At 39.8% G+C, this 25,767-nt stretch overlaps 1 protein-coding gene across 4 annotated transcripts in view; it reads left to right on the forward strand.

The window, feature by feature from the left end:
* EFNA5 (ephrin A5) overlaps positions 1-25,767 on the forward strand; it is a 283,466-nt gene that overhangs the window by 211,520 nt on the left and 46,179 nt on the right. For all 4 annotated transcript variants that reach the window (XR_002827972.1, XM_023749518.1, XM_006081174.3 and 1 more), the window contains exon 2: positions 25,043-25,335. Coding sequence is in view for 3 of the 4 variants with exons in the window: in XM_023749518.1 (XP_023605286.1) it covers positions 25,043-25,335 (293 nt within the window). In the remaining variant the exon portion in view is untranslated. The remainder of the gene's footprint in view (positions 1-25,042; positions 25,336-25,767) is intronic.

Genomic DNA, 25,767 nt, shown 5'->3' on the forward strand with positions numbered 1-25,767 from the left:
GTCGTTCCAATGGTCATTCTGCTGTTTGATTGATTTGCATATTAGGCTTTTATTATATAGGATGATAAATTTATGAGCATATAAATAATACATGTTACATTCTCACACTAACAAAATGATCTTAAACTTATTAGAGGTACTAAAATTTTTAGTATTTGGTTATTTAAAAAGTTTTCCTAAGTTTTCACTTTTAGGAGCTTAATCACTTCTGGAGGTTTCCTATTTCTAAATGTCCAGGTTTAAGAATCTCTAACATAGGGATAGTAGTTAAAGTAGATGACCATTCTAAATAAAAGATTTTGTGCACAGAACTGATGAGAGGCTTAAGTAATTTCAATCTAATATTGAAAGAAGCAGGTCACAAAGCGATGAACTGATTTCAAGTAGCATCTTGAGTGGTATTTTATATATTTCACCAATATTTAGATAAAATAAGAAGAAACAGTTTTCTTTATTTTTAAAAAAAAATATATTTTATTGATTTTTTACAGAAAGGAAGGGAGAGGGATAGAGAGTTAGAAACATCGATGAGAGAGAAACATCGATCAGCTGCCTCCTGCATACTCCCTACTGGGTATGTGCCCACAACTAAGGTACATGCCCTTGACCAGAATCGAACCTGGGACCCTTGAGTCCACAGGCTGATGCTCTATCCACTGAGCCAAACCAGTTAGGGCTTTTCTTTATCTTAAAACAGTTTCTCATTGAGTTTAGTGTAAACTATTTTAAAGTACTCAAGTGGGTTATAGAATGGGTTATGACTTTGATTTTTAGTCTTCAAAATTTTACTGACAAAATATGAATATATTTTTACTTTTATAAAGCCCCAATATCAGCATTAGAGTATGTATGAAAGCAGTTGCAAAGTGACAGGAGGAAAATGCTCATGCTAATTATGAAGGCAATTATTGGCTTCGTGCATATTGAAACCCCTTTAATGTTTGAAGAGTGGGTTAATGCTGATCTGTATTCATTCACCTGTACAGTCATTTCTTGCACGCGTGTGCGCACACACACACACACACACACACACACATACACACACCCTCAGTTGGCATTTTTGCCTACAGGCTGCTGAGAGCTGATTATTCTTCTAATCAAAACCATCACAATCAGAGGAGACAATTAGCCAGGTTAGGCCTCTGCTGATTTCACATGTGGCCCTTAGCATCAGTTGGCCTTGAGCACTCTTGAATCATATCAACAAGTATTTCAATAATACCTACTCCACTCTACCTGCCGCCGTTAGGGTCTGCCTTTCATCTCTGGAGTTGCTTGAGTTTGTGAGCTCTTGTTTGTTTTACATTGGGACCACAAGGTATTGGACTTTTCAAAAGTGAAAACTTCACAGAGCTCATTGCTAGTGCCATTTTAAAATCACCCTAAAAATCATGAAGTCAATAACCTATATATAGCTCGGCCAGTGTGGCTCAGTGATTGAGAGTCAATCCATAAACCAGGAGGTCATGGTTCAATTCCCAGTCAGTGCACATGCCTGAGTTGTGGGCTCCATCCCCAGTAGGGGGCGTGCAGGAGGCAGCCGACTGATGATTCTCACTCATTGATGTTTCTATCCCCTTCTCCCTTCCTCTTTCTGAAATTAATTAAAAAAACGTTTTAAAAAGATAAAAGAAAAAAATATAGGTTTATTTTTTATTCTGTATTGTGTGCTTATGGAACTCAATTTATAGAGTTTGATTCCTACATAAAATGCATATACATACTGTACATAAGACAATTCCACATATATTAGGCCTAGCATATTTTAAGCCTTACTTAAATCAGAATGACATAAAACCCATTTGGCAATAATATATCTTCCTATTTTTTATATGAAAGAAATTTTATTCTGAATATAACATTTACTTATTAGTCTGATTAGTGTCTCATTTTAATCAGATACTAGAAGTTTTTAAATAAAAAAGCAATGTCTTTTATCAATTCTTTCAATATCTATCTTTCTGTTGAAAATTCTGCTAGATTTAGAACGCAAGCTAGAATGTAACTATATTCTAGGGTTTCTTCATCAAATATATACCATTTATTTCAGTATTCAGTTTAATAGTATGATATCATTTAGAAGTAACACGCTTTTAGAAGGAAACCAGAAGATCAAATAGAGATTTACTTAAAATAAAAAAAATGTTATTCTTATATGAGAGCACATATAAGAACTTCTTAATGAGGTTCATATAAATTTTTTTAAAGGGAAAAACCAGGCAAGCATTCCTTTTTTCTTATTTGAAGGATGATGATGTTTTACTAAACTACTATGTTTCTAAGTTAAGTCTTTATGTGTGTGCACATCTGTGTGTTCATGAGTTACCCAAGTAAAGGCACTGTAATTCTTATATTTCACAGGGACTCTTAACAAGCCAGATCAATTAGAAAATGACTCTTTTAGGGTTTACTACATAAGAGATAATTTTTTATATAAAGAGATTTTTCTTTCATAGTAGGTCTGATTATTAAGTGGATAGAGACCTGAATTTTTACAAGCCAATGTCGGTTTCATAAGTCTAATATTTCTTAAGTGGGTCCACATTTGAGTAATCTGTATTTCTCTATGCATTGATTTATTCATTAATTTATTCATCCTCTCTTTACATATAAATAAATCTATATATCTAAACATATATTGAGAATATTTATTCTCCTCCTCCAAAACAAGAAAGTAGTTGATATCGCCAAGTGTATTTTTCCCCCATTTTGCAAGATTTAGAAATATTTGTTGGATTTATTTGTGATTTATGGGAATAATTTTTGTCCTAATTCTTGTAGCTTATAGCTTGAACAATCTTGCATGTTTATTTTTTTTTCTTTACACATATGCGGAGACAGCTAATACAAACCAGTGTAGCTGACTTATCTAGTTGCTCTATGGGCAATTAAGCCAGGAGTATTATCTCAGCAGGAATAAGTGGGCAAATTACACATGTGAAGTAAATGGATCTTTGAAGCTTGAGCACATAGGTATTACTATACAAGAAGCTATGTTAAGATTCCTGTAGAGATTAATGGGGGGTTATTGATGAATGCCAGAGAATAGAGAAACGATGGCATAAACTCTTAATATTTAAGGTTTTCTGCCTTGGTGAGACCTACAGCTTTTATGTGATAGAACAGTATGGTCCTCTATGTATTGTGAAGGAGGCTCTCTGACTTCCCAAGGGGTTAACACTAAGGGATCAAATGCCAACACCAAGCAGCTCTGAGTTTCCTGCAGTTGTCTGGAGAAAATGGAAAGCCTCCAAAATCATTATTACCTTTGTTCTCTTAAGAAATGTGATGAATGATAAAGCATTGTGATTTTAAAAAATATTTCTTATGAGTTGCCACACAGAAGCAAAACTCTCATATCCTCATTGGTTTGAGTGGTCTCTGGTTGACCTCAAAAAGACTATATAATTTTAGCATTCTAAACACCCCCATGTGTCTTACAAAACAGGGTCCAGTTCATGTGAAATAATGACTACTTTGTTGGAGGATTTAGTAGATGAACCACATACATCCAGTGCCCTGGTTTTCACCCTTAGCCCTCTAATTGCTCAGTGTTTCATGCGTTTATCATTATAAGCAACATTTAAGGAGCAAAAGTAGAAAAAACATTTGAGTTACTGAGCAATACTTTCAGTCATTAGGCTTTCATGAATTTGATGTATGAATTATAGCTTCAAACATGCTTAAAGACATCGGGAAGAGAAAAAAATGTAGTCAGCAAAACTAGTTTAAAAGGGAGACAAAAGGAGAGTATGGTAAAAGGCATTCCACAATTCAAGACTTGTGACTTTAAATCAAGTCACAATGAGGCCTCTAGCACCATTTTTCGAGGAACTGAATATTTTTCGTCATCTAGAGAAGCCAAGAACTTGGCCTTGGTAATCCTAAACCCAAAGGCACAGAGGTCCCAGGATGCTCAAAATGCCGTTTTATTTCATTGAATCAAAATGACCAAAAAAAATTTTTGTTTGGCCTATCTCATTCCCTGTCTTTTAAGCCCCCTCCTTCCTCCTAATGCTAAAATTGAGGCATATAAAGTATTTCAAGGCTTTCTGTCATAGTTCATCCAAATTTTTTGCCAAAAATAACAGATCATTTGAAAGGACATGATTTGCCTCACCTTTGGGACCTGCTGGTCTATCTACCATGCATAACAACAAAACATTTATGTCAGCATATCCTTCATAGGAGAGCCAAAAGGGAAAGTTAGAGAAATAAAAGAAATGACCTCCATCTGCTTAACATATTGTCAACAGTTTTGGAGACAGACAAAATCTTAAATTACCCCCACACTTAAGGTACCTAATTACCTTCTGAACGACTTTGGAAGAGAAGTTTTATCTGTCCAGAGAGAGTAATACAGATGTGTTTTTTCTATCGTTTTTAGTAGGAGGGAACAGGTGTAAAGCAATTTTGATTAAGTGCACATTATATATTTATATCCCTGTAATGGGAATGTTGGAACCCAGAGAGCTCCTCAAGGACTGTAGATGCTAAGAGACTCTATGAAGCAATTCAGAAGATACTTGGGAGGAAATTTCTAAGTGGTGACCTCACTGGTTTTTCTCATTATTTTGCTTGCCATTTCCTGCTGGACTGCTTCTGCCTTCAGTAGGTTTGAGAGCAGGTATGGGAGGAAAGGATGATATAATATACTTTAACTACAGCTTTTCTCATAGCTTTTAATCAGTGGTGACATTTCTGTCAGTGGTCACCACCTAAGTAATCCCTAGTTCTGCCACTGTCCATGTGGAAATAGTGGAATCCTTTTCATGATTGTGACCCTATTGTTCTCCCAAACCTTCCATACCAGACACTAGACTCTCAGTCATCATGACCTCCTTGTGCCCCCGAGTGCTAGATGCTATGCCAGCTTTGAGCTGTTCCTTAGGCCAATGAGATAGATATAATGAATGGAAACCCTGGCGTGGAATTGGGTGTAATCTCATATTCCACCATGTCTGATCATTCAGTTTCTAAAATAAATCAGTCACCAAAAACGTACTCACTATTCTATATGATCCCTGTGCTGAATTGAAATAGCACTGTAGGACATGTAGTTTTTCATTTATTAAAATTAAATGAACATGGCTGGTGTGGCTCCATTGGTTGGGTGTTATCCCATGCACCGAGAGGTTGCTGATTTTATTCTGATCTGGGCACATGCCTGGTTTGTGGGCTCAATCCCCAGTAGGGGCCTTGCAGGAGGCAGCCAATCTATGTTTCTCTCTCCCTCTTTAAAATCAATAAAAACATATTAAAAAAAGAACTGAGATACAGAGAGATTAAGTGACTGGCACAGTTCACACAGAGACAGTATTTAAATCCAAGTCTTAAACTTCATAATTCATTGTTCTTTCGGTCATTGCATATTAACTTTTAGCACATGTGGTCATATAAGTATTGCCAAATAATGAACAAAATGTTAAGGATTACTTTTAACCCTCTCCTGATGTTTCTGCCACTCTTTAACTTACCTCTTATTCATGTCCTTTTCTATAATCCCACAAATGCCCTACTTCAAACTTGTCCTATCTAGGCAGTCATAAAGAACTGAAGTAAAGAGTTTGTGTGTCTGACTTTATTTTCCATGACAGAGTACCTTGCACAAAAGAGGGCCCTACAGGTAGTTGCTGAATGGACGAATAAGTGAATAGTTTATTGCCAGGTTCAGGGGAGTATGGATCCTCAGCTAAAGCCTGCAATGTCTATGCGTTTGTCTGCCAGGTCTGTGCAGTTGACTTTTTGTGACCTTCCTTCTCCAGACTCTCTCCTGACCCAGTCTGTCTTCTTGAGGGCTAAGAGAATGATCACTTTAAAATGCAAATCCAATCTTAGCCTGCACCTTCTCGAAACTCTTCTCTGGTTGTTCATTTCCTGCCTAACTCCTTTCTCAAAATAAAGTTTTCACCTCCCTTGGTAGCCTCATTTGCTCTCTCAACACGCTTTCGAGCCTTCTGGGGATTGTACCTCTTCCCCTTCCCTGGGAACCTCCCCCCTCGCCTTCCCTTAGGGATAATTCTGTCCATTTTCCAAGACCTGGCTCCTCTGTGAGGTCTTCATAACCCCTTTGAAAGCCTGTTGCTGTTTCCTATTTTCCACAAGGATTTGATACAAATTTCTCTTACATTTATCACGTTTCATTGCAGTGACTTATTGTGCTACTGTCCCCCAACTAGATTGTCAGTTCTTCTAGGCCAGGACTATGTTTTGCTTCAGTTTGGTTTCTCCACCTTCAGCACAATGCCTGAGCCATAGGAGGCAATCAATATATTTGTATTGAATAAATGAATTAACGAAAAGAGACAGGACATAAATATGTGAAAAGTCAATCAAATTAAGTAACAATGGAAGGTCAATCTAAGCATTATATTGCTCAAGTGAAGTATAATTTTAGAGTTTAAGTTAAAACAGACCTTCTTTTGAGAAATGTCATTTATTCTAATGCATTGTGATGACAATCTGTAGAGCTGACCTCAGCAGAATTAGGAAGTCTCAAGTATTTCTCTAGTATCTCACCTGCATCTCTGTCATTCCGTCCCATGACCCTTCCCTGAGCCCTGTTCTCCCAACCCTGCAGACAAGTTCTCCCAACTTACTCTTTCTTATCAAAATTTACCCACCGTGTTTGTTCCTTAGTCTCTCAAAGGCCTTAACTCTGCTAGGTGACGGGTACTAATGAGTCAGAGAAATGAAAATATGTTAACGCATTAGCTGGCAGGTAAGATTTCTCTCCCAGGCAAAATAACACTGCCCAATCTGTCCTCCGTGTATTTATATATTCAACACACTTCCAAAAGGTGACTGAATTGTCTTTTTGTATCAGAGGCAATCCCTCCCATGAGTTAGCGATTCTTTCCATTCTGTAAACTTCTTATAGAAATCACTTTCCATTTATTATCAGAAATTTGTTATACTTACATTCTATCTAGTCAGATGTTGCAATGACTATAAAATTTTTATCTCTAAAGATCTGAGATTCTCAAGATACTTTTCAAAGTAGTAAAATTCTTTGTCCTCAGTGGTCAAAAATTTTTTTGTTGTAGATAATATAATTGTACATGTTTCTTTTACCTGTTCTATTTGTCAAGCACTAAGCACTTTACATTCAGTCCTAATGTACTCATTTAATTAGTTTATTTAATCCTAACAAATGTCCTAGGAGTGAGGCATTACTATTATTATTCCACTGCTGAATGAGGAAACTGAGGCATGGAAAGGTAAAGGAAGTTGCCAAGGTTACACAGTTGGTAGGAGCAGAGCCCAGATATGACGCTAGTCAGATGGCTCCCTGTCCCTTTCTCTGAATTTGTTCTTATGCTGCTTCCACAAATGGTAAGGATAGTTGTTTCTTCTTAGTTATCGAATGGGCGTCTACAGAGTCTGGGAAATGAAGATAAAATTGAAATATCTTTAATCAACTCTGATTTCCGTGATAACCACCAGACATTAGCAAACTTAACAAAACACATGTGCTGAAAAGCCAGGTGCCACAAGGAGGATTGGAAATGAAATTTTCTTTCCATTCTGATTTCCACATTTTATTAGTGACACCTCCCAAGTGGTTCAGAGAATGCCTATTAGTGCTCCTGGACATCTTGTACGATTTGCAAGCATCCTTAGAGAGGTCTGGGTGGCTGAACTCCACACCTGCCAGGTGTCCCTCTGCCCCTGTTGAACATCCCTCCCTGAGCAATTCTAGAATGCTCAATAAGCTGAGACGTCTCCCCGTTCATGCGCTCCGCATCTTGTGATTCTATATTGTCAAATCCATGGTGCCAGTAATCGAAACAGATTTTTACTGGACTTTCCCCCTCTTCCTTTTTGAATCTGGGTAAATGAGTGCAGTGGAAACAAGAAGAAAGTAACAACCCCTTCAATAGGGCACATGTGTGCTCTGTACCAACTGGATTACAATACTCTCTGGGGATGAAAAATCGTATCTGAAGATGGCAATCCGTGTACTCTTTTGTCCTGTGATCAGCAGCTTATGGTCACTTCATATTTAAGTTAGTTATTTTATCATTAGTCCTGAGACTAAAATTACATTTATTGATTTGAAGCCATAAACAGAAAGCATGTAAACTAATAAATATTGAAAAACATGTGGGGACATATACATACATATTTATTTTTTTCTCCAGAATAACGCACTAAATAAAAGCATTATTTGAGACAGGGAGCAACCTCCTAGCAAACCATGTCTGCAAATTGTTCTCCTGGGGGTGAGCCCTTTTGCTGGTTTTCACATTAAAGAATAGTTTACTTTGTGTTTGCCGGGCTGACAACATGGATTTGGAAAAGGAGAGCCATTCCTGCCCTGCATTTGGCAGCTGTACCTATTGGTTTTATAATCTGTAATCCTCAGTTTTTCACTTTGATTTGATTTCAGCGAGCCCAAAGCACAGGATTTCTTTCAAATGATTGCTTATTGGCTATTTAGAATTGAAAAGAGAAGTTTGACCATTAAGTATTCTCATCTTCTCTGAGAATTTTATTCTGATACGATGACGTGAAATGGTTTGCCATGTCACCCACTGTCTTGCTTGTGCAAACTTTTGGGTAGGCTGTAGATGCCAGAGCATCTACCAATCTGTTATCAATGTGTCTGGCTTTGCATTATTGTTAAGTCAGCGAGGATTCTAATGGAGATGAGACAACAAGAATCCAATCAATAGCCGCAAAAGGCAAATGAACTTGCATAAATTATCACTCTAATAAGAAAAGAGAAATGCATCATTTATCTTTCAAGTAATACATATTATCGAAAGAGGTCTAGCACACCACCTTTTATTTTTACCTTTTTAGAGGGGTGCACAAGCTAGAAAATGCAAGGAAATTGAGCATTGAGGTGACTATTCGGAACCACTGAAATCAGATCAATGTGTAAAGGAGTGTGTAGAACCCAGCATGTTGTGTCCACGTGGATAGCATTATTGTCAGTATTGCTCATGGAAATACACAAAGATCTTCAGGGAAGGTTTGTTCCGTGACCAGGGTTTGTCTTGGAGGAAGAAGTCTCTGGTCCTCACATCCAGTGTTCTCTACACTTACACCATATCCACGAGGAAACTGTGGGCAGGATTTGTCAGATGCAGAACGTCTTGATGTCTGGGACCTGGGCAGCCACAGATCATCATCTGCCACGGCGGCACCTACAGTAATTTCATCACGTCACCATCTCAACTCAAGGGATTCTTGAGGAGTGAGAGCAGCATGCTCTGTTCTCCATTACACAGCTGACCCTTGACAATGTGGGTTTGAACTGTGCAGATCCACTTACATGTAGGTCCTCCCCCCGCCCCCCAATAAATACATCCAGCCCTTCATCTGCGGTTTTCCATCTGGATATAGAAAGCGGTGTTTTTGTTCTGAGGTTGGTTTGAATCCACGGATGCGAAGGGCTGACTGTAGTGAAGTTATGGGGGAGTCAAAAGTTACACGTAGATTTTCAGCTGCATGGAGGTTCGGGGCTCCTAACTCCCACGTCGGTCAAGGGTCAGTTGTACCAGTTATACAGTTTTGGTGGGGGTGGGGGTGGGGAATGGTAGCTCTGGCAATGTCAGAAGGTAGCAAGTGTCTGGCTGGCACTGCAGCTTCTAGCCATAATATAATTGGCAATACCAAATAATTTTCTCTACCACTTCTTCCTGTTCCCTCTATCTCTTTGTTTGCTGCTTCTGTCTGTGGGGAAGGAGCAGGGTGTATAAGGGGCTGACACGTAACCTTCACTGCCTTTGCTAAAAGGCAGAAATCTCTGCCATGGATTTGCCATCTCACTTAGGCAGCCCTCAGGCCAGCACAGCAACCTGATCATTGGTGTTGCTGGTTGATTTAATATGGGCCAATAGGAAACACCCTAATGGTTTCATAATGGCATTTTCTGTAGTCGGGGAGAAACGTGCAGCCAGGGAAAATTCGGATATCCTCTTTCATATTAAGGAATAAATACTCTGGTTTGAAGTAGGCACTGTTTAAGATGTGTAAAATTCACATTGTTAGGTTTTTTTAGCACCTGGCCAACTTTTGCTCTTCGGAAAATCTTGTAGAAATTCTATCCTAAGGGAAATAGCATCTGTATTGTTGGAAGCGAAAGAAGAATTAATTTGTCAGTGTTGTTTGGATCTCAATCCAGAAAGCCGAAAAGGGTTTTTTAAAAATGTCTGCTGAGTACCAGCATTTATCTTTTTCTTTGCATATTTTAAAAATAGGTCTTTCTTTCTCTCTCTTCCATTATGGTTAACTGTAATCAGTACTTTATGGTTATATTATATAGCTTTGTTTCATTAGGGCAATGAAAATGGTATTGAACAATAGCAATATAATGCAGGGAAACAGTTTGTAATTCAGTTGGAAATTGCTAATGCAGTAGACAGTCGATAATACAATCAGCTCGACTTTCCTAGGAAAACATGAGCTAAATTTCCTCTATTTTTCTCTCAAACCTAGTTACAGGGCGGGGGTGACGGAAATGCCCTGAATCACACTGGAAGCTGGATGCCCCTGAATAGAGAATTGCTTTATGCATTGACTTTTGAATGACATCTACAGGTCCTGGGAAGAGCTTCTATTTAAGACTCAAAATTTCCCTGGAGGTTTTTTTTTAAGAGTCTAGATAATTAACAGTCCTGAAAGGAAACAGCTGGATGAGATGGTGCCTCAAAGTTCCTTCCACTCGTATGTCTGTGCAGAAATAGGGTTCCTGGGAAATGATTATCGAGTACCTTAAGCCCAGGGAAAACTAGGGCTATCTATTCACGACCCGCATGCTGTGTACGTTAAGGAATTGATGATCACTGAATTGATGAAAACACTGTAGTGTCTAGGCCAGTGATGGCGAACCTATGACACGCATGTCAGAGGTGACACGTGAACTCATTTTTTTGGTTGACTTTTCTTTGTTAAATGGTATTTAAATATATAAAATAAATATCAAAAATATAAATCTTTGTTTTACTATGGTTGCAAAGATCAAAAAATTTCTATATGTGACACGGCACCAGAGTTAAGTTAGGGTTTTTCAAAATGCTGACATGCCGAGCTCAAAAGGTTCGCCATCACTGGTCTAGGCTTACAAAGGCAAATAACCTGGTGTTTTTAAGTAGTGGCGAGATTGCCACTCTCAACTCCACTAACTTGTGGTGGTAGTTACATCAAAACCAATCATAAGGAAGTTTTATGTGAGAGGAATTCATAGAATCAGTAGTGTACATAAATACTTAGTTGCAAATATAATGCTGAGAATTTTATTTTTAATTCAGTGAGTGCATGGGGATGCTGGGTTGCAATTTACAACTAAGAAATACAGGAGTGATGTGTCTATAATTTTTTCTAGTCATTAGAACCAACATTTTTCTCTCCTGTGATATGAATTTTTAATTGTCCTAAATGTCTAACAGAAAAGAGCAGTTTTCATATACTTCCAAACATCTCCAATATCTTTAAAGATACTAATCTTCAAGCCACCATCCTGATTTAAACACACACACACACACACACACACACACCTAAATTTAATTCTCTACCAGGAAGTGCTATTATGCATATGTAAGTTTATCCCTTCAGTTTATATGCCAGAAATTCGTATTTAGAGTAAAACAGAAGCACTTCCCATAGTGCCCAATTTTTATTTTATTTCCTCTAGAGGATTAGAATAGTTTGTAACCTCTTAGGATTCACCTGAGTAGAGGTGTGTGTAAGCGTCACTCCATGCCCAATCACGGAGTAAACGCAACTCCAGCTCAGCTTCCCTGTCCAAAGGGGCAAAGGAAGAGGCGTTTCTGCCGCCAGGACACCATTCTCGCTTCTTTCTAATATTCTCCGCCTGTTAGAGCAGCTTCAGGCAGCTTAACAGCACCAACGGTGGACATGCCCTTTTCAGCCTCATGGATGGTGCTTTTATGCTGCCCTTAGCCTACACATGTCATGTCACTCTTCCTAGTCATGTTCATAAAGCCATAGTAACCACCACCTTTAGTGACCAAGACTCGGGCTTTTCAGATAATAGCTAGATTCATTAAAACCTCCTTGGGTGGGTCTTGCTGTTGTGAATCTGTTCGCTACAGATTGTTCTGAGACAGAAAATCTAGACTGGAGTACCAAGGTGAATTCTCTTTTTGCCTCTACTCATCTCCCAGATTCAGAATTGAGAAGTACACTATATTTTTGGAGTGGAAAACAAATCTAAGTTTGTTTTAAACTACAAAAGGGGTTATGATTTTAATTATGGTAAATATTTGACATGCAGAGTAGATACTCAGATGTTGAATTAAAACATCAATAAATGAATTTGCCCTGTTCTATAAATAAAGTGACCAATGAGTCACAGTTATCTTCAACTGCGTACAGACTCCGTGCTAAGACCCAGGCTCCTTTAATATTTAATACATTTCATACATAACCTTTGTTGTTTTTGACCCAGCTCATCAACAGTTGAGTTTGCAACTCCACAGCTCTCATTCTCTCTCCCCTCCCCTCCTCCCCCTCCGACTTGAACGATTTGAGTAGCAATAAAACGTTAAGGGGCCTGTGAAAGAGACGCTGGGATCTGGGATTGTACTTCTGAGTGCTGAGGAAAGCCAGTTGTGACCCTGTCTCTGAAGGCTCAGGGTGCTGAGTTGTCACTCAGCGTGGAGAGCCCATTATCACCTCTTATTTCATCATCTTTGTGTCTTGGCACTAACCATCCCTCTGAAACCCCACAAGTGGCTCCTTCAGAGCTCATAGCGGGACCAAAAATTCTGAAAGTTCAAGAGGAAGGTCATGTGCATTTGCTTTGAACTCTAGTTCTTTTCCAAGGTAGACATTTTAAAAGTAGAACTTATAAAAATGAAAGGGACAGGGGGGAAACAACACCTATATTCTCTGCCATTGACATAGACAAGCCTTTAAGGTACATAGACACACCAGAGCACTTGAGAATCCCCTAAAGTGCTGAGATTTATTTCTAAAAAAGTAAACGGTGAGTTGTTTATTTCTTTCCCGGCCTTATTTTTTCTCTGGGATAGCGCAATTAATTTCTTAATTTTTTTTTATGATTGCATTATTCTTGCATATATCGTTCTGTGGTCCAGGCTATAAAAGTAAGTAGAGAATCCACCTGAATGAATGAATATCCTTTTAATGAGTGTGGGGAGGAAATAGTAATACTAAGTAGTGCAAAACCATTTTTATGTGATGAAAGTACCCCTGCTCCCCAGTCCTAAGCCACAGGCCACCAGTAAATGTGTGCGCAAAATGACAGTTTTATGTATTCTGGTGTTAACAGAGGTACCTCGCGGTTTGTTTGGTCCCCAGAATGTACTTAATATGATTTTTAAAAGGCGATGGCATATTCTATTTTAATTTACAGGGTCAAGGAAGGGTAAAATGGAGTATGTGACTTTTCTGTAACACCCTTCACTCTATCTTTGGGCAAAAGCCTTGCTGAAACAGTGAGATAACACAGTTGCTGGGTGATAATACAGTCGTTTTCATGGTGCCATGAGTTAATTTCAGAGGTGAAACTATCCTTACTTGGGAAAATAATGTGTCTTCTCCCCTCAGACCAGCCATTTGCTCAGAATAGCAGATGGACATGAGTGTCTCCCACGTGTGGGGTACTGGGGTGCCAGCATTGGCTTAACTCTGCTCTCTTCCCTCCCCCTCACTCTCTTCCTTCCTGGCCATGATTGCCTTGTTTTTCATTGATTCTTTATATCTCTGATGTGTCCCTGGCAGTAATGTAATTCATACCACCCCACCCCCAACTCTACCATTAATTAAATTTTAAGCTGTGCCTGTATTAGTCTGCTCAGGCTGCCATGACAAAATGACATAGACTTGGTGGCTTAAACAATAGAAATTAATTATCTTACAGTTCTGAGGTTAGAAGTCCTGATCAAAGTTCCTAGGGTCAGTTTCTGGTAAGAGTCCTCTTCCTGGCTTGCAGAGGCACCTACTGGGAGAGAGGAGAGGGCACACAGGTCTCTCGTGCCTCGTCTTAGAAGGACACTAATGCTATTGAATCAAGGCCCTACCCTTTATAACCTCATTTAACTTTACCGCCATAGAGGCCCTACCCCCAAATACAGTCACATTGGGGTTTGGGGCTTCAACATATGCATTTGGGAAGTGGAGATACAAACATTCTAGTCCATAACACTGCCCAAATAATGGGAGGAACCAAATCCTAAATAGAGACCCATACCATCACATGGACTTTGTTGGTATTAAACTTTGAACTGGACGCTCTGTGCTCCTCCACCTAGCCATGGCCCACATAAACACAATCTGATGATGGTTCCGGGGGGAGGTGAGGGGAGCTTGAGAAGTCTCAGGATAAAGCCAAATGAAGAATCGCAAATACTTGTGTGCTAGTTGAGGGGTGGAAGGAGGGATTTCTAACCCCCAGAAGGACTAAGGACGAAGGGTTGGTTCTCGTCTTTCTCTACAAGGATTTGCATCTCTCTTTGGTAGCCTTGAGGTGACGCTAGTCGGTCCCTGAGAAAGGTGTTTCTCTCTCCTGACCCCGGCTTGGGGAACAGAGACAGGATGTCCTGGCAGGAGGGGCGCAGTCTGTACTCCCCATGCCCCCTGCTAACTGGAGCCAACCCCGGGCATATCCCGGCTTGGGGTAGGTCTGACCTGAACAGAAGGGAGCCTCAGAACCAAAAGATCCTCTGGATTGCCAGCTCGTGGTTGCTGGGACACAGCTCGGAACCGAACAGTGGCTGGCAGAGGCTGAAAGAGGGAGCCTTGGATGTTCCTGCCAATGTGATAGGCGGTTGCAGGATTTTGTGAAGCAGCCTGATGAACCCTCTCAAATAGAGGCACCTAATGCCGCTCAGCTGTGTAATTGGGATGGAAATGGGCCAGTGCGAGGCAGCAGTTTGTGCTTAACCTTTTGGGAGTTTTGTTCCAGGAGACTGTGTGGGGGCCGGGGGCTGGGGGAGGCGGAAAGAGAAAGAAGCATTACAAATAATAAGCCTCTCCGCCTGGTTTGTAATGAATTAGTAATAAATGGCCTAGCGCTCTGTGAAAGTCTGACGATTACAGAGCAGCTTTAGCTAAGTGCATGGGACCACATCTTATTTTGATCAGCTGTAGCATAGCAAAGACATGTAATTATCATAATCTAACAATTAGCCTGGCATCACTTTCCAGTGTTTAATTACCCCGATAAATGGTAATTGAATAGAGGACTTAATGACAAGAGAGAAACTTTCATTCTGCCTTAGGTGCTTAAGTTGTCTACTCGGCTAGGCATCATTTTCTAGCATTGCTCAAACAACAGTCCTGATGATCATTTTCCTTTTTTTTTTTGCAGTCGGCCATTGTTTTGTTTCCTGATCCTGGCCTTTGTTTATAACATTATTTAGCACTACTCAAAATTTGACCTGGGACCCAGAACACAGAAGGAGATTACTGGGCACTTTACACAGTTTTTCTGTTTTTAAGTGTATCTTCCAGCTACAATTTCCCTTCTCTGGACATTTCTCAGTCACCACAGTGTTCAGGCACTGTGCTAAGTGTTGGAAATATTGAGATGAGGAAACACCAGCACTATCTTCAAGGAGCTTTATACTATAGTAGAGGCCCGGTGCACGAAATTCATGCACAGGTAGGGTCCCTAGGCCTGGCTGGCCATTAGGGACGATTGGGGCCTTCTGGCTGCCAGCCAGGGCCTCCCTTTCCCAGCTACCAGCTGCCGCCTGGGGCCTTCCTTCGTTCCGCACCGCTCCCTGGTGGTCAGCGCACATAGCAAGCGATAGAACGTAGAACTTCCGGTCTCCCAGTCAAACTCCTGCAGGGACACTTTGCATATTAGCCTTTTATATATATATATATATAGATATATATATATATATATATATCCATATATATATATATATATCTATATATATATATATATATATATATATAGATTGTTTAAAAAAGGGAGGGGCCTGCATAAAAATACAAAAAATAAACTACTTTTGCTCACCCCTGTATTATAGCATTAATTACAGTGACTTGCTTTCAGTGTAGTCCCTGTTTTGTTGTAAATCAGTGCATTTTCCTTGAATAAAGTCAGTATGTTTTATGACTATACCCACCACCTGATTTCTTGTGACCCCAGATTTCTTCTTTTCTCACCTTGGCCTTTTCCTGGTCCCAGATTTATATCCACCTGCTTACTGGGCTCTAACCAAAGGGATAAAACTAACTTCTTTCACATGCTAATTTACATGGAAACAGCAACCATGTCTGCTTTTAGATCCTGAAACTTGGTATGAAGCACTTATCATTACTGTGCCCCAGCATTACCAAATATGTTTCCCCTTGCTGTATGAAAATCAAAGCAAAAGGAAGCCACAAACATGCATTTTCTTTCTTCCAGCTTGGTGTTTCGTCCTTTGTTTAGTAACAGGTTAATAGAGCTTAGTTCCATGCCACGGAGATCTCAAATACCCAACCCCGATTTCTGAAAAGTCTGGGCCAAATTTCAGACTTAATTGGTAATGATCCCGATAAGTTATCATCAAGCCATAATACAAATATTTACTTTACTGTTGGCACACCACTATTTGGGAACTATTAAATCATTACTTAAGTTGGTTAATAGAAAGGACGTTTGTTAGAGTGCTTTGGCTATGCTTTTATTATTGGAACTACTAGTAGAAGGAGCCTGAAATTCCACAGGGTTACTCCATCCCACTAGGATACAGGACTACCTGTGCGTAAGCAGTCTGGCAGGGGGCTTATTTGTTTGATTGACTCCCAGGACCCCTGAACAGAATCATGTTCTTTAATCCATTTCTCTAGGACACTGGCTGTATAACCCGTTCAATGATTTCCTGCCTCCGCCTCGAGACCTGTGTGTATGTGGCAGGTGCTCTGCTCTGTGTGCTTGACACGATGTAAAACTCGGGAGAACTTAGGGCATGAAGGGCAGCCTTGTCAGGAAGCTCCCGGCCCACGGGAGTCGGGAAAAGCCTGTTTTGCATTGTGGAAGTGACCTCTTAGGACATATTCTGATTGCCAGACGGTACTTCTTTATTTTTTTTAATCCCTTTTCCAAAACCATGTGGAGTGATCTGTGATTGTTGGGGCTGTAGGACGCTGCCTGGTTAATTCTCTGGCTGGCTTGGCCTATTGATGTTGACACATTCTTACTCCATGCCCGAGGCCTCGGTGGGGGCTTAGAAGCAATTAGACTGTCACCCAAAGCTCCCAGGCCCTTCCTGAAGGAAAGTCTTATTTAGGCTCTGCCAATTTAATGCTTTGTTTCCTTTGGAGCGCCTCAGTAAAGCTAATAAAACAAACTCCAAATGAGTGAAAACACTGGAGGAGAGAACAGTTTGTGGGCCCTGAATTTGAAACAGGTATTACTCCTGGGAGATACCGATCTCAAAAAGTCATTCTGACTGGTGTGTCTTGTACTTGGAAAGTAACAAGTGAAAGCTGTTTGAGATTTGTATCCATCTGTTTGATATGGAGAATTAGTATTAAAGTGATTTTAAATCACTTGCTTAATCACATTGTGAACGTGCACACATATGGGGGACGGGGGAAGCGACAGGTTAGTATCCTAAACCACTAATAAATTCTAAATATCTGACCAAGTAAATATGTCTGATTCCTATTGTCAACCACTACTGAATTCAAAGCAAAGCTCCCATGCTGCGAAACTTGACTGGAATTTTCATTTGTGGATAAATGGAGCACCAACTCTGGGCTCTAAATATTTTGTTCAGTGTCTTGTGCTTCGTTGGGTGAAAATGTATGTGTTGTAGCATACAACATTTCGACTGCAAAAGAGTACATAGGACACATCTCTGAAATTCATCCTTGCGTAGTGTCTTTTTCAATGTGAAACTCTTCACTCCTGTGAGGATTTTAGTTATGATTGGTGTGTTCTAGAGCAGTGATGGCGAACCTATGACACGCGTGTCAGAGGTGACACGCGAACTCATTTTTTTGGTTGATTTTTCTTTGCTAAATGGCATTTAAATATATAAAATAAATATCAAAAATATGTCTTTGTTTTACTATGGTTGCAGATATCAAAAAATGTCTATATGTGACACGGCACCAGAGTTAAGTTAGGGTTTTTCAAAATGCTGACACGCGAGCTCAAAAGGTTCGCCATCACTGTTCTAGCGCCTGGAAGAGCTGGATTGGGCTTCCTGGAATGATGTGTTTTGGTCTTCCTGTACTGTATACCTCCTTCAGCCTTAACACCTAGCCTGGTGACAGGCTTTCCATGGCTGACTGTCCCAGAGCTGAAAAATGATGGTCAATTACTAATACATTTGAGAGATAGACACGTTTTAGCCCTTGAGACAGGGGACACATTTAAAATCAGTAAAAGAAATCTTTCTTCAGTCCCCCAGCAATGCTACTATTATTTATCTACCCCGGGTTTGATTTGCTGTTTATGTTCCCTGCTTTAACCTCTGCAAGAAAACAATAACAAAAAAAGAGCATCTTCAGACTTTGGGTAGGAAAGCCATAAGGCTCGCATTCTGTGCTGAAAGGAGTAGCAGAAGGAGACAAGAAGAGGCGTGTTATGCAACAGAGGCTGCCATTCTGCTCATCTCCTCACAAAACATATTCATAAACCAAAGCCCATGTCTACTGCAGGGCCCATTAGGCCCCCAGGACAAATGAGAAATTCCTCTGGTTAAAAAGAGACATCTTATTCTGAAATTAGCCTTTAAATCAATAATAGTAAAATTGAAAGACAGTGCTGCCAAGATATATTCACTCTAGATTTAGTTTAAAATTTGGGAGGAACCCTAAGCTGACAAATGTGCTTAATCTTTGACCATAAATCATCTCCTTTTACATTTCAATTTCAGAATGTAATATATTAAGTGGCCTTGTAATTAAAGAAGTGACACTGTAGGAATATTACAACAATCACCACTTTGACAGATTAAAATATATTGAAAATGTAAAAATCAACTATCCGGGTCATGATAAATAATATTTTCCTTATTCGATCCTTTCACATGTTACATGAAGGGAGGATAAAGTGTCTCACAGCTTCCTAACCTCTAATAAGCACTCTGCCTCCTTTCAGTAATGCTGTTTCTATATTTATGGAGTGCAGAAACTTCACTCAGGAGCTGCCTGATAAAAATACCTCTGTACATATTTCCCTGGAAGCAGGCTCTCTGCTGTGCCAGCAACATATGCTGAAGGCCAGTTTAGAACGTTTAAAATATGCACCATGCCCTTCCCCTTCCAGCGACTAAAATAAAACGCATTTTGGCTTTAGCAAATGAGGATGGAATGAGGGGAGGAGCACTGCCGGGGAAAATGGCTAAGGATGATTGGGAAGGGTGATTCGAACTGCTCCTCCGCAGCCAGAGTCCCACAGCGTTGCCTGTTGTGTCCTTTGGACTTGGCCTCCCTGGTTGTCAGTCCCGCAGCACAAGAGCATATGGTGGCAGAGGAGGAAGGAAGGTCAATGACATGAAAACCATCCATTGGAAAAGAAAGCTAGGTGCTGTCTATTCGCCATAGCCGCAAGGAACTGCGGGCAGAGTACACTGAGAACTTCCACTTGAAGTAAAGGAGTGGAATACTCAAGGACTAGATGTCCTCCATGGAGGGACCCAAGTTAAAAAATAAATTATTTATTAGGAGGAGCATAGTCCTTATGGCTCAGGTGAACTATGAGCATGAAACAGTGTGTTGGTCCCTGTCTCGGTAGAGATAGGGCTTCATTGCTGGTAACTCAAGGAAAAGGCAAATTGTCAACTCTTACTTCACTTCTATTGTTTTTATTTCATTTGATTTTTGAGACTCAGTTCATGATTCACTTTCTTCAGAAAGGTTAAATAAGGAGAGAAATAATAATAGCATTAAATTTATAATCAAAATTGTATTTAGCGATGGAATCAGGTAAATACTGAAGACAAGCTAAGACAAATACACATCCGCATATAGGCTTTCTAGCCTACTCCCAACTGTGGTTGTTATTTTTGCTATTCATAGCCCCTAAATGTGGTGGTGGTGTTTTTCCCCAATCCTCCAGGCAGCCTCTGGGTCATCAAGAACTATTGTAGCCCTGCTGGTGTGGCTCAGCAATAGAGTGTCGACCCAGGAACCAAGAGGTCACCGGTTCCATTCCTGGTCAGGGCACATATCTGGGTTGCGGGCTCAGTCCCCATTGGGGGGCATGCAGGAGACAGCCAATCGATGATTCTCTCTTTTCGATGTTTCTCTCTCTCTCTCCCTCCCTTTCTTTAAAGACAATAAAAGCATTTTTTTAAAAAGAACTATCATAAAGTACATAATTCATTTTTGGTAATTAAGCTGATTACAAAGAACAAGTTTCCATGCAGAATTTTCTTCTTAATTAACTAACATGACCCTTCCATAATATGTATGACATTCTCAACAGTCTTCTGCCAATTGATTAATGTGTACAATGTATTTTTGCCATAACGGTACATATACTACTTAGTATATGTTATAAGGAGCATTGGCCTGATACCCAGTAGAGAACAGGGCCATCGTTCTATGCATATGAGATGTTTCCTGGCACTTGAGATTTTTGTATTGTGAGAACACAACCTGGGAAGCAATCATTTTACTCCAACACAATCATTTTCTAAGTGTGGTAACTATGCATGCCTTTGTATTATAATCCACTGTGATAATTTAGCAGAGATTATATTATAATTATTGTTGGCTTGTGGGTAATAAGTTCATAATATGCAGAGAAGCAGAGATGCATAGATACAATGGATGGAATTCAGAATGAGGAGTAAAGAGGACATATTTCCAAGAAATTTACAGATGTATTAAAACAGGTCATGCTACCCATGGTATTTGTAACTACTGGCATGTGGAATCATTCTTCCTTGAGGTGAATTTACTCTTTTAAAATGAGCTAAAGCTCATGAAAGCTGTTTCCAGATGGAAAAAATATCCCTTTATGAGAAAGCCTAACAGCACTTTATTCTAGGAAAGACTGAAATGATGTGTGTGATTTGGGTGCAGACTCTGTGATCTGAGGCTTATTCTAACTGTGGATGCACCCTTCTGCCTCCAGTTGAGGAGAGTGGGTTCAACCTAGTGGATCAACACACGCAACCTTGCAGCAGGCTTTCCTAGAAGATCAGTATAAACTGCATGAGGGCAGTTACACTGCTAACGCTTCGGAGCCATTGTGATTAGGAGGAAAGAGAATACACTTCAGAACCATGTAAGACTTGGGTTGAAATCCTAACCCCGCTACATCTTTCCTGTGGAGAAAAATTAAACTAAGAGGATAACAACTTCTCTGAAAGTCATTTCTTCAATGGTAAAAAGAAACACTTATAACCACTCAGTAATATGCAACATATTTAAAGTCATAGCATAACACCTTCTGGATGTGGCAAATATTTGCTGCACCGGTGAATGAAGAAGAGAACTGAAACCCATCAAGAATGAGAATAATCCCTCTCGGGGAATACAGAGTAGACCTAAGAGCTGGATGCTAGCAACTTACTCTCTCAGGAAGTGGAATAGCGCAGAGCTTCAGTTCGGAGGTCAGAACGTGGGCTGCTTGGGTTTGAATTCTGCCTCCACCTTTTCCCATTTGTGTAACATGGAGCAGATTGCTTGACTTCTTAATCTCAGCTTTCTCGTCTTTAAGTGGTATACAAATAATGTCTATTCTGTGGGCTTGATGATGGAAGTTAAATTGAATTAATAAATGTAATGCAATAAGCACTCAATAATATTAGCCATACATATGTGCTCCTTCAGAGTAAGGCCAGAAAGTAATGATTCAGGGCTACTTTGCGGCCAGAGAGCGTGATTTGGGATGGTATAAGAATATTTAACCCTAAACTTTTCTTTGGATTGTACTTGGTACATTATAGGGATGCCTTTTATGAGTTTCAACTTATCATTGTTTTAGTTTATATTGGCCCACCTTTGACATTTACATTTGTAAATTAATTTGCGTTAAAGATCTGAAACTTAGTGTAAGTTTCATGCTGAATCATCGTTTTAATTTTGTTGTATGAATATAAGAGTAGAAATACTAATTCCTGGTCAATCCCATTTTTAAAATAGGTTCCATGGTGATTCACTTAACACCCCACATAGAGCAAAATGTCACCAGAAAAGGATAACTGGTCAACCCGGTGTAAACCAGGTCTTCAGTCTCATGGGTTGTTGTATTAAAATCTTAGCAACATTACCAGGATTAAAGGATAAAAGTCGGAAAGGGAAAGCTAACTATGAGGCATCCAAAAACCTAGGACAATTTGTAGACTAAAGCAATAATAGAATGGGTCCGGACAATGGCGGTTTTCATTTTTATTTGTACTTTTAAGCTGTGTTGAGTGCTAGCAGAAGCTCAAATGAGTGACACTTAGGGAAAGGAAAAACATCCCCCCTAGAATGTCTTTAAAATCTATAATAATAATATAATAATACAAAGTGCATCTGGGCATTGCCTTCTGCTGCGGCTCCTGTCTGGCTCTCATCCAGAACTTGTCAGGCTGCTCTTGAGTGCTGATGATTCATAGCCCAGCACCCTTTTATCTGAACGTCGCAGTGTCTTTTCTTTGTACTTTGGCAGTGATGTTACCTTGATGTTCAAAAATCTTTTAAAAGCAACACAGGCTTTGCTTGCATGCTGACAAATTGTTGTCTGCCGGTAATGAAGAAAAAGTAAACTTGGTTCTGTGATCATTGTAAATATACCGAAATAAATACTTTCCTTTTATTTGTTTGTTTGTTTTTAAAAGTTGGTAGTATTTTGAGATCCTCTCCCTGAAAAGTAATCTGACCATCTTTCTTTATTTCCCTTGTATGACTCAGCATGCTGCTTTCCAAACGCAGGGGTCAGCTGGAGTTTTTGTAAATGATTTGATATTTGAGGAGAGATTTTTGGATTTTAAACAAGGGGAACATGAGGTTATTTTTATTTCTGTTGTGTGCGCTTACTGATGTTGTTTCAACGTTAATATTTTATTATTACCCGTTTGAATATGCTTTCATATATCCTGAGCATAGTAACAGGGCTTCGCATTCACGTGGTGCTTTTCATGTGATTCCTCATCTCAGACTTGAAGCAGCCATGTGAGGTTAGCAAGGCAGATTCTTATTATCCCAAAGTGCACATGAGGAAACGGAGGCTCAGGATGGCTTCTGACTCTCCCACTCGGCCTGCAGCAGAAACCAGTCTACTTACTCAAAATCAGCACTTCCCCTTTTATCATGTGGTATTTCAGAAAGGAATCTGGGCTTTGTCAGTGAAGATTTAACAGCTAGAGTGAAGGTAGTAGTATTTTTGAACATTGGTCACTACAGCCTATGGAAGGTCTTTGTTACATTTGGGTGCAGCATTTAAAAAAAATATATATTTTTACTGGTTTAAGAGAGGGAGAGAAAGATAGAAACATCAATGATGAGAGAGAATCATTGATTGGCTGCCTCCTGCATGCCCCACACTGGGGATCAAGCTCACAATCCGAGCATGTGCCTGACCGGAATTGAACCTGGACCCCAGGTTCATAGGTCGGCGCTCAACCACTGAGCCACACCGGCTGGGCTGGGTGCAGCATTTTAAGGAGAGCACTGGGAAACTGGAGGACCTGAGGGTCAAGAAACTAGAATAGTGAGGAGCCTGGGAAAGATACCAGAAATAACCAAAGGAATCAGGATTCTCCAGTCTGGAGAAAGGAGGACACAGCGATATAGCTGACACCTCCAAATGTTTTATAGACTACCTGGTGGAAGAAGAATTAGATTTGTTCTTGGTAATTTCAGGCAGCAGAAGTAGGATCACTGGATGGAAATTACACAGAAGCAGATTTATACTCAATATAAGAAGAGACTTTCTAACATTTCGAGATGTCCAAAAATGGAATAGACTAGCTCACCCTCACTGGGAAGTGTTCATCCTGAGACTGTCTGACTTCAAGATGATATGACTTTATGGGAGTTGTATTTCAGCAGTAACACAATTTTATGATGAACCTTCTAAGAGCTCAGAGAAGAATTTCCTCACTAGCTAAAAACAGGATTTTTCCCCCTAGCCTTTCCACCCTGGTTTTAGCAAGGTGTATGCATGCCAATTCCTGTTTCACATATTACTGAGTCCTGAGAAATACTGTTCAGTTGATAGGAAAGGCATACGATATTAGTTAAAACAAATAAGCAAGGCTTTTGTTAGATAAGAATCGGAGCAGACTGTGGTGTGATGTGTGCAATGCTGTGTGTTTGTGAGCATTTTAACTATTTCAGGTTGAGATTTTTGCTATTTTCATGTGGCTTGTTAACTTTCATTATTCAGTAGTCTAGCCCTAGAACAGGACCTATAAGATTAAAAGAAATGGGCAGAAAATCATTCAAATTTGATGGTTTTAATTTTCTTAATATAGAAAGGGACAGGGCATTAAAAAAGAGAGAGATTAGCTAAAATGACTTTGTGACGTAAACAGATTTACTAAGGGAAATACCTAACTAGAATCTGAAGGTTCCATCCCAGGTCTAGCTCAGTCACTCACTGCTTCCTCATTATGCCTTAGGTTTTTATTCCTCTAACATGTACTAGTACATCTTGTTCTAGGAGTTTTCTTCCCAGCTTTTAAACTTTATGACTCTAATACTCCCAGTTTGCATAGAAAATTGAGAATGATCTCAATTATCACAAAAACAATTCAGTCATTTATTTGTTCTTTAAATTATTTATTCATTTACTCAAAAATACTTATGAAATAAACACTATGTTAGAAATGAGAAAACTTTTCTCCAGCATATGTGATTTTAAGGATGAAAGGAAAACAGCAAATCAGGATCTTTAATACTTAAAATGAATGTGAAGGATTCCATTTGTAGGGTATTTTGAAACAAATAGAATAGCATTCCTCTGTATCATGGCGTGTTGTTTCTTTGATTTCAAACAGTAACATTTCAAACCAGGCCCCGAATCACAATGGCATGCGACAAAAGCAAGTTATAGTAAATCTTTTAGTGCAGGCAATGTTAATGGTTCAACCACCGACTCCAAACCGAAAGCCTTTCCTGTGTGAATAATCTCAGCTGTTCCTTCTCCCCACAGATTCCAGCGGGGTGACTACCACATTGACGTCTGCATCAATGACTACCTGGATGTTTTCTGCCCTCACTACGAGGACTCAGTCCCAGAAGATAAGACCGAGCGTTACATCCTCTACATGGTGAACTTTGATGGCTACAGTGCCTGCGACCACACTTCCAAAGGGTTCAAGCGATGGGAATGTAACCGGCCTCACTCTCCAAATGGACCACTGAAGTTCTCTGAGAAATTCCAGCTCTTCACGCCCTTTTCTCTAGGATTTGAGTTCAGGCCAGGCCGGGAATATTTCTACATCTGTGAGTATATGCAGATTTATCATGTGGCGGGGCAGCTGGGGGAATCCAGAGTAATTTTTTACCCATGTTCCAGAGAATTGCAGCGAGCTGGACTCCGCATCCCAGATGTCTCCTTGTAAATGCATACATCAGGGTCCCTAGATACATTAGCCGGGAATTGAGAGCACAAATTAGATTAAAGACACAGCGCCTCTCCCCCTATGAAATTGCATGTCAGCCTGTTCAGTGAACCACTGCTGACTTGTATTTCTTTTAAATGAAAATTGCTAGGACTTCTCCAAAGCTGGGGGGGGGGGGAGAAATTCCTGAAAAAAAAATTAACGGAAATAATTAAATTTACATGGCTTAGAGTCATTGGATTTCTTATTCAGGTGTCAGCAATATCCTTTCAGTCATCCACATTTTCAGTGGAGAAAGCCAGCCCTCCTGCAA

Source organism: Myotis lucifugus, unplaced genomic scaffold (genome assembly GCF_000147115.1).
Source record: "Myotis lucifugus unplaced genomic scaffold, Myoluc2.0 scaffold_0, whole genome shotgun sequence".
In the NCBI taxonomy this organism is placed as follows: Eukaryota; Metazoa; Chordata; class Mammalia; order Chiroptera; family Vespertilionidae; genus Myotis; species Myotis lucifugus.